Here is a 14909-nt window from a genome sequence, read left to right as displayed (position 1 = left end):
TATTATTCTTTTTCTATTACAAAGGAGGAAAGTAAGCCATTGAAAGGTGAAATAACTAGTTCAAGATTACACAACTCTTAAATGCATGGGCTGGGCTTAAACTCATTTTGCCTGACTCTCAAACTTAGGTACTTTACCATTTTTCTACATTGCCATCAGGGAAATAGGAAATAGTATAGAACAGATGCTAAATCAAAAAGGGTCAAGTAAACAGTGAAAGAGGAAGAAATAAAGGAGAGTTGGCAGATGTTATCAACTCCTCACACATGTATCATAGATTGTTTCCAGTTGTGTGGTCAAGGCCACTCAAGTTGGCACTTTCAACTGTGATTTTTTTCTTAAAAAGTGTTTATTCTTGAAAGTTTTACACATGCCTCCTTTTTCCCCCATTGACCTCTTCTTGCCCGCTCCTGCCCCCCAGCAAATGACCCCACCTGTATTGTCTGTGTCCATTGGTCATGCTCAGATGCATGGATACAAGTCCTTTAATTGATCTCTTACCTCCCATCACACCACACTCCTCCCCTGCCTTCTCTCTGAAGTTTAACGGTCTGAAAGATACTTCACTGTCTCTGGATCTGTTTTTGTTTATCAGTTTATGTTGTTCATTATTTTCCATAAATGAGTGAGATCATGTGGTATTTATCTTTCTCTGACTGGCTTATTTCACTTAACATAACGCTCTCCAGTTCCATCCATGCTATTGCAAATGGCAAGAATTCCTTCTTTTTTATCAGAGTAGTATTCCATTGTGTAGATGTACCATAGTTTTTAATCCACTCATCTGCTGATGGACACTTAGGCAGCTTCTAAATCTTAGCTATGGTAAATTATGCTCTGTACATTTGATGCATATATCCTTTCTGATTGGTGTTTCTGGTTTCTTGGGATATATTTGCCAGAAGTGGGATCACTGGGCTAAATGGGAGTTCTATTTTTAGTTTTTTGAGGAAACTTCATACTGTTCTCCACAGCGGCTGTACCAGTTTGCGTTCCCACCAGCAGTGCACGGGGGTTCCTTTTTCTCCACATCCTTGCCAGCACTTGTCATTTGTTGATTTATTGATGATAGTCATTCTGACAGGTGTGAGATGGTACACGTTGTTTGCATTTGCATCTCTCAGATAATTACTGACTTTGAGCATATTTTCATCTGTCTCTTATCTGTCTTTCCTTCTGTCTTCTTTCGAAAAGGGTCTATTTAAGTCCGTTTCCCATTTTTTGATTGGATCATTTATCTTTCTTTGTTAAATTGTATGAGTTCCTTATAAATTATGAAGATTAAAACCTTATCGGTAACATAAGCAAATATGTTCTTCCATGCAATGGGCTATCTGGTTGTTTTGTTGATGTTCTCTAAGCTTTTTATTTTGATGTAGTCCCATTTGTTTATTTTCTTCTTAGTGAATTATGAATTTCTGCCCAGCCAGTGTGGCTCAATAGTTGAGCATCAACCCATGCACCAAGAGATCATTGGTTCCATTTCCTGTCAGGGCACATGCCCAGGTTGCAGATTGAATCTCCAGTATGGAGCATGCAGGAAGTAGTCTCTCTCTCCCTCTCCCTCTCTTTCTAAAATCAATATAAACATATTTTTTAAAAAATTATGAATTTCTGATTACATCACATCATCTACTTTAATTTTAATCAAACTAATTTAAAAAAGTACCAGGAAACTCTTTAATTGGCTGTCACTAACTATTTGTCTTACATATGTTGTGACTGGTGTGCAGTGATTTTTGGTCAACCTTTCTGGACCATCTAACCTGACATCCTGAACAGAATATAATGAAAGGCACCTCAATGCAAATTGTTCTATTGATTAAAAGGTAAAATGATAGGTTTGTAAAAAGCTTGAGGTCTAGAAAGATAATGATTAATTTACCCATTATGTTCCAAATCTTACAATTTCAGTTTTAATAGTCTGAAAGCATTTTCCAGAAAACCTAAGAGTAGAAGTATAAAAGGATTTACTTTGTATATTTTCTTCAAAATTTATACTCTATTTATATTTGTTTCTTATTGCTAGATAACAAGTTGTCACAATGTTAGTAGCTTAAAATCACATAAATTTATTAACTTTTAGTTCCCGTGCGTCAGAAGTCCAGGAACAAGTTTACTGGATCCTTGGGTTAGGGTGTAGTAGGCAGAAATCAAGGTGTTTGCCAGAGCAAAAATCTCATCTGAGCCTTCCAGTCTAGCTCACTGGTTATTGGCAGGATTTAATTCCTTGCAGCCATAGGTCTGAAGTTCCCATTTTCTTGCTGGCTGTCAGCTTTGTGTATGCTCAGCTTATCAATGCTATTAGGTCAGTGATTTTCTAAAAATATATTTTTATTGATTTCAGGGAGTATGGGAGAGGGAGAGAGAGAGAGATAGAAATATCAGTGATAAGAGAGCATTATTGATCGGCTGCCACCTAAATGTCCCCTACTGGGGATTGAGCCTACAACCCAGGCATATGGCTTGACCAGGAATTAAACTTTGACATCCTGGTTCATAGGTCAACACTCACCCATGGAGCCACACCAGCTGGGCTGGGTCAGTGATTTGAATCTCTTTCCAGTCAGTTGCAAAAGTCTTCTATAACATAACCTATTCAAGTGAGTGATTATTCCTTGATATTTACAGGTCCTACCTTCACAAGGCTGTTATACCACCAAGCAGGAACGTGGGGGCCATCGCAGAATTTTGCCTACCACAATTATTGGCCATCAATTATTCACACACCCCATACACATACACAAGCAAAATATTTCTACAGTTTTCAGCATTCTCATCCCATTAAAGTTTCAGCTCAAAGTCCAAAATCTTACCTAACTCATCTAAATTAGGTTTGTTTCATCTATCTGTGAATCTATAAAACTAAAGAGACTGTCTGGGATAGGCATGGGATAACTGTTTAAGACATCTGGTTCAAAAGGGGGAAGGGAAAATTTAAAAGTAAAAAGTAGAGTCACACCCAGTTGGTGTGACTCAGTTTAAGCATTGACCCAGGAACCAAGAGATCACTGGTTCTTTTCCTGTCAGGTTGTGGGTGCAGGGGGTTCGCAGGAGGCAGCCAATCAATGATGTTTCTCTCATTGATGTTTTTATCTTTCTATCCCTCTCCCTTCCGCTCTCTCTCTTTCTCTCTCAATCTAAAAAAAAAAAAAAAAAAAAAAAAAGTGCGGGGTTACTGGTCCATTTTGAAATCCAGGTTGGCAGGCTCCAGCTGGAGTTTTTAATTAGAAATAATCCTTCATAACTCTTGACTCTGCCATCTGAGTCTTGCCAGAAGAATTTGGGAGTGATAAACAGCCTCTTTTCAATTTTTATTCTTTCTGTTTACTTTTAACACAAGTTAGAAATGTTTATTCTGAAACAATTTCCTTAAGAACTCTGGGTTTTGCAGGGCTTCACTGCCTTAGTCAAAAGCTACAACTTCAGATTTTTTTCAAGGTGATATTTTTTCTGGTTCCTTTGTCTTTACAGCTCTTTCCTCAGTTTACCTCTCTCCTCTTGCATTTCACTATAAGAAGCAAGAGGATACCAGATTTCACCTTTAACACTTCACTTGGAAACATCGTTAGCTATGACATATATCTAGCTTTGTCACTTTTTACTTCTGTTTTCCATGCCACCATGCATTCAGCCACTATATAGCAAAGATTTCCCTTCACATTCTTTTTATTTTTAAATATATTTTTATTGATTTCAGAGAAGAAGTGGCTCATGCTTGCTCTAGTCTATTGTTGAGTCACTGTTTATTATTCTTTATTTCAGTCAGTGTATGCTTAATTTCTGACTGGTCCTTTCACTTTTTTTTTTTTTTTCATTCTCACTAATATCCTTGAAAGTCTCACTAAGTCCCTTGGAGGTTTCTAGAAGATTCTTGAGTAACCTTCTAACTGTGGTTTTGATATCTATATCTAGTAGTTTGCTTGTTTCCATTTCTTTCATTTGTGACATGTTTCTTTGTCTCTACATTTTGGCTAATTTCATAGGTTTGTTTCTATGTATTGGATAGAGTTGCTATGCCTCCTTGAGATGATAGAGTGGCCTTGTATAGTAGGTGTACAACGACACCTACTATACAGTGGCTCAGCCTCCCCAATCACCTGAGATGGACACTTTAGGTGCAACCCTTTGTGGGCTACAATAAGACTGTGCAGGATACCAGATTTCACCTTTAACACTTCACTTGGAAATATCGTTAGCTATGACATATATCTAGCTTTGTCACTTTTTACTTCTGTTTTCCATGCCACCATGCATTCAGCCACTATATAGCAAAGATTTCCCTTCACATTCTTTTTATTTTTAAATATATTTTTATTGATTTCAGAGAAGAAGTGGCTCATGCTTGCTCTAGTCTATTGTTGAGTCACTGTTTATTATTCTTTATTTCAGTCAGTGTATGCTTAATTTCTGACTGGTCCTTTCACTTTTTTTTTTTTTTTTCATTCTCACTAATATCCTTGAAAGTCTCACTAAGTCCCTTGGAGGACTTAGTCTCCTCACAGACTTATTGTAGTTGAGATTTGATTGCTATTGGTGTCACTGGAAGGAATTGACCTCCAGGCCAATTAGCTGTGAGGACCAGCTGTGACTACAGTGGGAAAGCTGCTGAGCAGGAGATACCCTTATGGAGCAGGACTTGCTTCAGTGGTGCTTTGGTTCTCACTGCATCTGCCCTTTGAGTGTGTTGCTTATGGATGTCTAGAGTTGTAATCTGGTATGGCCTGACATTGACCACTGGGTACATTGGCTCTTGGTTCTCCAGGGAGGTGCAAAGTCAGCCACTGCCAGGGGCCACCCAGCTACAGAGAGATCTGCAGGTTCCTCCTCTTTGCATCAGGTTTGGAAGTGCCCAGACAAGACCCAAATGTGAAGCAAGGCAGGCTGGTGCTGGTCTGGGTCTTGGGCCTTTTATTGATAGGTTTGGAGCTCCCTGACCCAGCTACAGCTTGTTGAGAGAGTGTAACCTGAGCTAGGACAGGCCATTCATATGCAAAAACTGCTTCAGGCAGCTTGGGTGGGGCTGCAAATTGGATGAGGCAGGGTCTCAGGGAATCACCAAGGTGGAGCAAACAGAAATGCAACCGGGAAAGTCCCAGCATAGTAACAATGATCCCTGTGAGCACCTCTACCTGGGAGAAAGTCACCCCCAAGTTCCTGCCCTGATGCCAGACAATCCAGTTCCTCCTCATATTTGTCTGCATTCCCCAGAGCCTTGCCTGGCATTGGAGCTCAGAGGAAGGGGGACCTTGTAAGTTCAGCTTGTGGTGCCAGCCTTTTAAGAGGAGCAACTGGGTCGCCAGCAGCCTCTATGTCACTGAGCCCCAATCCACACTGGTTTTTACAGCTCGTAGTTCTTACTGCCTGAAGGTACTTCTTTTCCCAGGTCTGGGACCCTGGGCTGGGCATCTGGTGTGGGGCTGGGACCCCTTGCTCCTCTGGGCAGCCTCCCAATTAAAAAAGTGGCCCACATGGTTGCTGGACCAGCCTGTTACCAGTCTCTGTGTGCTTTCTTCTTTACTTCTCTAGTTGTAGGACTTCCATTCAGCCAGCGTTCTGGCAGTTCTGGATGATGGTTGTTCTATGTTTTACAATAATTGTAATTTTGATGTGGTTGTGGGAGGCAGCAAGTACAGGTGTTTGCTTACACCACCATGTTGGTCTCTTCTATCTCACACTTCTTTTTGCTCAGGAGTCTGGGTTCAGATTAGATGGTTCCACTTTTTAGGATCTCACCAGACTGAACTCAAGGTATCATCTGTGACTGATATTATCTGAGCCAAGCTCATTGGTTTTTGATAGAATTCAGTCTCTTATAGTTGTAGGACCATTTTCTTTCTGATTGTTGGCTGGTGTACACTGTCCGCTCCTAGGGGCTACTTGTGTCCTTCTACTTAGGCGACATGGAAGGAATCTTAAGCACAATCTCAGAATTATGTCTGTCACCCTAATTTGTTTACTACAATATGAAAGACAAATATGATTTACTTTTTACTTAGTCTTTTGTGCTTTATACATATTTGTTATCTTTAATGCATGTCCACTTTGAGATATTTTAAGAGTCTATATTTCTTGAGAAGGACCAGCAAGTTTCATAATATTAATGTTAAGAAAAATCAGTGGATGTAGAGGAGGGGTTGCTATAGAAAGACAATTCTCAAAACCAAAATTCTACCATCACATTGTTTTGTAGGTACCTCCCAGTCGGTGAGGAGAAATACAGCAATTGTGAAATTTGGAATATTTGCTTTATTTCTCAGTTTAATGATATGAAGAGGGACTGAAGAATTCCAGAGTTTTTCTCTTCTGGTTTTGAAGCTGTCCTTTGAAAGCAGGAAGCAAGCATATATGATTTCTATTGAGATAAGTAGTTGAAATGAGCCAGAGACCCAGAAAGGCAATTTAGACTTGTGATTGTTTTAGTTTCTTTTCTCTCACTGGGAAAGTACAATGGAAAAGTTGACAAATACGCGTGGCTCCAACTTCAATAAAAATATTTACACACATTCTGTTTTCTACCTTGAGCAACAGCCAATTAAAACACTGAGTTTTCTTTTTTTCTCCTTAAAATTCTAATTCTTTATTAGTCTTTCCTAGCTATATTAAGCAATAATGTTTGTTTTTTTTTCTCTATTACCCGTTCTATACTTACCCTTAATGGAAAGAAATAACAATGTATTTATTTTATTAGAGAAATTAGCTTTAGTCTTTTAGAACTCAAATTATTGCTACTTTGAGTGCTTTTATTATTGCTACTTTGTATATACCTCTCTTTTTGTTGATCATTCTGGATCAAAATTAATAGGTAGAAATAACTTCATATTATTTAAGTTGTCCAGGAATTATTGTAGTTATCATTTTATCTTTAAATGCTTTTAGGAAATTAGAAATTGAAAGAAAAACAAGAGATTGTTATCTTGAGTAATGGATTTTTAAGACATGATGTGTCATCAATGCACAAATTCTAACTTTATAAACGTAAGATACATGGCATTTTAGATATGCTTTGACTTGTTTGTCAAAGGAGAGAAGATCTTAGACCTTAGCCATGGATTTTGGTTTCTTTAGTTTTACAGGATTTTTTTTTAATGAAAAAGTTAACTTTTAGAAAACAAATTAAAAAACAATTAAAACAAACAAAACCTATGTATTACCTGAAGTTGAGACTTGGTTTCTTCTGACAATTAAAAAAAATCCAGGCATGTTCATGGGACAAAGAAAAGGAGTGCTTTATCTGGCTCTGGTCTGTTTTAGTTTTTATTTTCTCTTTTTAACAGTTTCATTGAGGCATAGTTGACATAAACTGTACATATTTAAAGTGTACAATGTAATACATTTTGCCATATGTATGCAATGTGAAACCATTATCATAATTAAGATAATGAACATATTCATCATCCATATTATTTTATGCATCAATAATAGTGGTTTCTTTTGTTTGTTTTATTGCTTGGTATCCATTATGGGAATATACTAAAATCTATTCATTCACTTGTTGATAGACATTTGCGTGTTTCTAGTTTTTGGCTATTACAAATTAAGCTGCTGTGAACATTTGTGTATAAGTCTTTATGGCTGTGTGCTTTAATTTCTTTTGGGAAATACCTTGAAGTCAAAACCGTAGCTCATATTATAGGCTTATATTTAGTTTTTAAGAAACTCTTTAAACATTTTACCAGAGAGTATCAGTTTACATTCAAACTAGCTATGTATGAGAGTTTTAGGTCCTCCAAACCCTTGTCAACACTTCGTATGGTCAGTCTTTTTCATTTTAGCTATTCTAATAGCAATATAGTGTGTGTCTCATTATTTTAATTTTAATTTATTTTTAAAAATATATATATTTTTAACGATTTCAGAGAGGACGTTAGAGGGAGAGAGAAGAGAGAGAGAGAGAGAGAGAGAGAGAGAGAGAGAGAGAGGAACATCAATGATTAGAGAGAATCATTAATTGGCTGCCCTCTTGCATGCCCCTTACTAGGGATCGTGCCCATAACCTGGGCATGTGCCCTTGATTATAATTGAACCGGGATCATTCAGTCCATAGGCCTCAGGCTCTATACACTGAGCCAAGTTGGCTAGGACAAATATCTCATTTTATTAATTAACAGTATTTAATTTGGAATGACAAGGCTAATCTGTTATTCTAACTGACCTTATTCTCTTAAACATTATAAACAGCTAAAATACCACACATGTAGAGATGTTTCTAACTCTCTATTCATCTCCCTTCTTCTCTGTAAAAAAAAAAATCAATAAAATACATATATATATATTTTAAAAAGGGCATTAACAAATAAAATATATTAAAATGATGTGTTTTATACTTCATATTTTATTACTGAAGTGTTTGTTATTACTGAAGTGTTAGTTCACTGCTGGGTCATGATAAAACATGAAGACTTCATTAAGCAATGCCACTTAATAAATTATGAAATTGCTATTAGCAAACACAATTTGTAACTGTAAATTGCTATAAAAAACATCTAGTACCTACAGTCAATAATAATTTAAAAAATAGAGTTGGAGGACATGAAAGTGTCAGCCTTTTTTGCTGTATTCTTTTATTTGGTATATTTTGCTGAAAGTGTTAAGGAATTTATAATATACTTGCTACAAGCAGATATTGCTGTTATTTTATTTACTAACTAGAGGCCCAGTGCCCAAAATTTCATGCACTGATAGGGTCTCTCACAGCTGCCAGCCTTATTCTCTTAAACATTATAAACAGCTAAAATACCACACATGTAGAGATTTTTTAACTTAAAAAAATACTAATATGTGTGTTTGCTTCTAGTAAACTTTTATAAACTTCATTGTAAATAAATCATCCTGGGTAAAAGATGCTTACGATTTTAGGGGTTGCCTTCTCAACTCACTATGGTTTCTCACTGCTCAGTAAGAAATCCTTAGCTGGGGTGGTGAGTGGATCTTTGCCCAAAGCTCTATTTTATAGTAGCTTTGTTCTTGAAACAGTGTACTTTTATAGCCCTATTCCGTAGAATCTATTTAAATTTTTCTAATTCATTACTTTATTTCTGGACAGATTGTCATATCACTTGATTGGATTCAGTTAATCTGTTTACTATTTCATTCTGTTAAAATCACTTCTGTGCTAACTATGAGTGCCACAAATCCTTCAGGATTAAAAAGACATCTGTTAGAATCCCTTTGTGGCTTTGTCTAACTGTGGGCACAGTTTTAAGGCCATGACATTTATACCTTTGTTAATAAAAAACATAATAGTGGTTGTGGTTATGTTATATAATTATTTTTTTCTTATTTGACTACACATTGTACATTTAAGTAGATACCCTTCAAGGTATACTCCAAGCATAAAATGCTATAGTACACATTTGAAAAGAAAAGTAACAGGACAAGGCTGGCCTCATTTTGTTGCTTGAGTTACTTTTTTCATTCTGAGTTAAACTATCATAAATGTAAATTAAAAGAAACTATTAGCTTTTTTGGTTAGCCTTTTATAGGTTAATTTTAAAATTTAACAAAAGATATATTACAGAAAATAAGTATTTAATATTTTTCACTCACTTTAGCTTCATAGCTTCTTTTCCCAACCCATCTGCTTCTGCCTACCATAATATATACATTGCCATTGTGCTTGAATTTGTTTGGTCTGGGTAGAAATTTTAGTAATTACTGTAAAGAGCAATTTTCTTTTCAAGAAGTATCAATTCAGGAAAATCTATATAGGAAGTTTTGACTAGCTGCATTTCTCCTTCCAAAAGGAAAATGGGATTATTGAGACCCACGAAAACCTTAAATGCTATCAATAGATCACCTACTTAATTGAATGCCACTGAAAAAATTGACCCTACAAAAATGTTATCACAAAGGCAACTTTCCAAATTTTTATAGAGTCTTAGATTATGATGCTTATAGGCATAACCTCTTTCTTTGTTATAGTCCCCAGATCATTAATATTATTATTATTACTATGTCATAAATAGGAAACTGAGGTTTAAAGGTAAAATTATTTTCCCAAGAGCAAATGGTAAGTTGGCAGTGTAGGTGAGGAAGAAACTTTACTCTTTATGGTTCTTCCTATTATTCTAATAATTAAATCTATATGAGACAGATTAACAAGAGAAAATAAACAAATTTAATTAAATATGTATGCATGGGAACCTCACATACATGAGAGAGTCAGATACCCCACAAACACAAGAGGTTCAGAGACCTCACATACATGAGAGAGTCAGATACCCCACAAACACAAGAGGTTCAGAGACAGAAAGTTCAAAGGAGGTATAAAATGGCATTCTGAACTAAGGTTGAGGTAAGGTAACTTGGGCTGCAGAGGGGAAGAAGGTCATTTAAGGATGAAAAGTAGAGCAGATGTTCAGTAATTAGATGTTTGCCCTGTCCTCGAGATAGGAGGAAAACAAGTAATATCTAGTAATAACTCCTTTAATGGGCAAGGCCCCAAATTTAAATTCTTTGAGGAGAGATTTAAGTTTCTCACGAGCCTGCTGGGTCTCAATATGCCATCAACTCAAAATAATTCACCTGCTAAAGTGGCACACTTTGGGGCGTCCTATTCTGAACCTTCTCAGCAGCAAAGCTGGGTCTAGAAATAGTTAAGTCCATTCAGTGTACAATTTATAGTTATAGTATACTAAAGGCCCAGTGTACAGATTCATGTGCCGGTGGGGTCTCTCGGCCTGTCCTGCAGGGATGGGGCTGAAGTCCGCCCGGTGCGTGGATTCATCCAGGGGGTCCAGCCTGTCTCACCCAGTCCCAATGGAGGCTGATGGGGGCTGGCCGGCCAGGGAGGGACCAGGGGAGGGCTCCAGGGCGTGTCTGGCTCATCTTGTCCAGTCCTGATAGGCTGGACCCCAGCAACAAACCAACCTACTGGTCGGAGCGTCTGCTCCCTGGTGGTCAGTGCATGTTGTAGTGACTGGTCGAACAGTTGAATGAGTGGTGGGACACTTAGCACATTTAGCTTTTATTATATAGGATTATAGTATACATGTTAGAAATATAGAAATCAGTCAATGAATGGAAGACACAAATTCCATCTTATTCACAACTTCTCCCACTATGGCTGTAGAGTCTCCTCTCTACTCCTCCTACCCTTTTTACTTGCATGGGTAGGTAAATGGTCAGACAGGTCTTCAATTCAGTCTGGCTGCTTTGGTTTAATCATCTGCACTTTGTCCTCCTGGGACCCTGCCGTCTCTCCATCTTCTCCCATGAAATACTAGTCAGCACCACTATTCTGTAGTTCTGTCTCTGATGTTTACTCTGTTGTACTAGGGCAAGTAGTTGTTTTGATGTTTTCCCCCCCACCCCCTTCAATACATTTACTTTCTATGAGTCTAAGTGTAGAATTATATTTAGATTGAAAGCCATATTGAAGCATTAGGTAGACAGGGACCTCATAGATGACAACTTTCGCTCCTTCAAGTGCAGTAATGTTGTTGATGTGTAGACCATCTGTCACCTTTGTTTCCTAGGTAATATGCACGTGTCACTAGCTGAGGCCCTGGAGGTTCGGGGTGGACCCCTTCAGGAGGAAGAAATATGGGCTGTATTAAATCAAAGTGCTGAAAGTCTTCAAGAATTATTCAGGAAAGGTAGGTGTTTTTTTTTTTTTTTTTTTCTTTTATTAATTTTGAATATTGGATAGCTGAAAATTGATAAAGGGGCAGAGTATAGAAGAATATTTTCCTTACCTCTCTTAGGGCTAAAAAAGCTCAGAACTTTCTTACGTTTATTTGAACATCTTTGATGTGCCTGATATTGTGCTAGGGATTAAAAATGTAATGATGATCAAAATAAAAAATGTTCTCAGTGGGGAGCTTATAGTTCAGTCGTAGGGAGCTTATAGTCCAGTGTGGAAAACAGCTGTTAATAAAATATTTATATAAACAAGTGTAAAAAATTCAACCATGACAAGGGTACATAGGAGAGGATCCAGGGATTCTATGAGAACTCATAGTAGGAGAATTTGACATGGTCATGGGGAGGAAAAGGAAGGCCTCCTTGCTTATATCAAGCTAAGACCTGAAGGGAAGGAGAGGTTAACCAGGTAAGGCAGAGGGAAAACATTCCTGGCAGAGAGAATAATATCCCTGCAACTATAAATTGGGATAATGTATACTGAGTAATTTCCTTGGTGCTTCCCTATAGAGGTAGTCACCTGCTCCAAATGGTCATGTGGCATTTTGGAGCGGGAAAAATTAGAGTCACCCATTGGTTGACCACAAACATTTGATATCATGCTGAAAATTCCATAGGAAGCTTTTCCACCATATGAGCAACACCTGTTTAGAACAGTAAGTAAACAACCAAACTTCATCTTTGATTTGAATTAATTAATCAGGCACAATAAACAAACATAGATGAGGTAATAATTCTGCAAGTATGGTCCCTGGATGAGTAGCGGCATCACCTTGCAAATGTATTAAAATGCAAATGCTTAGGCCTGCTGTAGACCTAACTGAATAAGAAACTCCTGGGGATATAAGCCAGCAACTTGTGTTTTAACAAGTTTTTTTAAGAATGTTCTGTTTGAATTGCTTAAGAGTAAGAACATGGTGACCCTTGGGAAGTTGTACAGGTGACTACTGATTGAGTACAGATTGAGGACAGATGGTAAAGCTTTGCCACCATTCTTGTTGTTGCTATTATTTTCCCATCCAGGGACTGGAACTTAAACAAAATGGTGTTAGGTCCCACCCAATTCTACTGTCACTGAGATGTTTGATTAGAATTAGGATAAATCTAAAGAAAAGTAATTCCTTTTATTTAATTCCACTTACCTAAAATCTAGCTATTTTAATAGGCCTTGTAGCTTTGTTTGCTTTAATTTTTTCAGAAAATTTGAAAGTATAGCCACTCTAGGCTATAGAACAGGTAGCCATGCTTCAAAGGTGTTGTTGAAGAAAGGATATGTGGTGGCATTACTCAGTTAATTAACAATGGTCAGTTCATATTTAAGAAACATGGACTTGTGAGGTATTGCATGGAAGATCCTGATAAGAAGATGTCACTGTTGCCCTTAAAGGATTTATTCAGATCAGATGCATATGAAAAGTTTACTGCTTCAAAACAGTGTGCCAAATGCATGATAGAGACAATCACTACAGATGTTCCTTCAGGGGAGGGAGAGATAATACCTCTTTATTGTACTAATGGCAGGACCACTGCCCGAGCCATGATTCGTGGAATATAAGCATCTTGCATACTCTTGAGTACTCTTTCTTTCAAATTTCGTAATTTTAATAGAGATTCAGTGTCTGAATGTAAAGTACTTGTCATTGAGATGTAATTATTGCATAACATATTGAAACGTTACAATAAATAGGCTTACTGGATATGTTATAAAATTAATTGTAAGGCAGCTATGCCCTAAACACTGTTGATGGAGCTGGTTACCATAGGCCTTCAGTCCAATTCACAGAATAGCATCAGTAAAATAGACAAATTGAATTTGGATTTCCTTGGCCGTCTGGAGAGACCAACTATTATGATTGCCAATTGGAAATTTCTATTTTTTTTTGAGGAACATTATGTTTATTTGATTGAATTTATCTGAAATCTAGGATTGTTTATTTCTTGTATTTGATAGCACACTGTCTTTTTTTTTTTTTTTGCCACAAATTTTTTTATTTGTTTGTTTGTTTTCCTTACTGAACTGAAATAAAATACAGGTTTTTTTCTCCAGAAGAAAGCAGAGCATTTCTATGAAACCTTTTGTTAAGCTGAAATATGTAAATCAAAGAAGCTAATGCCATTAATTTGTATGGGAAAAATTTTTAGTGTTTCCAGATCTCCCAAATAACCTACCAAATCATGCCAAATATGTTTAATTACATCTAGTTTTATGTTAAGTAACACCTTTATAAGTTCTCTTCGGCTTTTCTGATTACCTTAGAGCACATTTTTATAACGGATATACAAGATATATGGAGATAAAGCACAGACGCTCACAGACACAGTTCAAAGCTATGAGAGCTTGGCTAGTGGATAGAGCATCAGCCTGCAGACTGAAAGGTCCCGAGTTCGATTCCGGTCAAGGGCATGTACCTTGGTTGCAGGCACATCCCCAGTATGGGGTGTGCAAGAGGCAGCTGATTGATGATTCTCTCTCATCAATGTTTCTAACTCTCCATCCCTTTCTCTTCCTCTCTGTAAAAAAATCAATAAAATATATTTAAAAAAAAAAAAAAAAAAGCTGTGAGAACTTGATGCTGAGTGTGGCTCCCAGGTGTTATACAACAGAGAGTTCATCCACAGGGCACTACGGCCAAACAGAATTGCAGTTGGCCATCCAGGAGACCAGCAAACTGGTGCTCCAAAGCCTGAACTCCCCATGTCAAGTAGCTTACTAGAGTATATAGGGCAAAATCGTAAGACACTGGGTTAGGGCTTCTGGGTCATGCTGGGAACTGATGGGTTGGAGGTGGGGAAGAGTAATAAATCATTTATTTCTGTCTTGAGGACAGTTTTGAGATCTGTTCCCTTGTTCCTCTATTCAGTCTCAGGGAAAGTAGCCAGGGGCCCCTTCTACCGTTGGACTCAGGCACTGATACATAGCAGCTCAAGAGATTATCTTTAGCTGACCAGAGGTCTAGACCTTGTGACCAATATTATCCAGATCCTGGCTGCTATCTTCTGCTGCCCCCAGAGTTACTGATTATCCAGGGAAAAGGCTAGGTCTATGAGAGACAGATAGAGATGATTTCTGAAGCTAGGATTTAAAGCTAAATTTAATCAACATTATAAGGACCCTCGGTTTAACTGGGAAGAGCTTGGCACTACCACGCTCGCTGCCCAGGTGTCCTGCCTCTAAAATGGCTCTTTGGAAGACAAATGCTCAATGCTGTGTTTTCACCTTTTTTAAAAATAAAAGCTAAAATCCTCTTTGGAATTCTTTCAGT

The 14909-nt window shown here is 37.5% G+C and overlaps 1 protein-coding gene across 11 annotated transcripts in view; it reads left to right on the top strand.

The window, feature by feature from the left end:
* Nucleotides 1-14909, top strand: part of PTPN13 (protein tyrosine phosphatase non-receptor type 13) — a 175001-nt gene that overhangs the window by 24562 nt on the left and 135530 nt on the right. For all 11 annotated transcript variants that reach the window (XM_084881588.1, XM_084881587.1, XM_084881583.1 and 8 more), the window contains exon 2: nt 11481-11600. In XM_084881588.1, coding sequence (XP_084737714.1) covers nt 11486-11600 — 115 coding nt within the window. In that variant the 5' untranslated portion in view covers nt 11481-11485. The remainder of the gene's footprint in view (nt 1-11480; nt 11601-14909) is intronic.

The sequence above is a fragment of the Pipistrellus hanaki genome (genome assembly GCF_964339955.1).
Source record: "Pipistrellus hanaki genome assembly, chromosome: 1".
NCBI lineage: Eukaryota > Metazoa > Chordata > Mammalia > Chiroptera > Vespertilionidae > Pipistrellus > Pipistrellus hanaki.
Note: the sequence above shows the minus strand (reverse complement) of the source record. Positions and strands in the feature narration are given on the sequence as shown.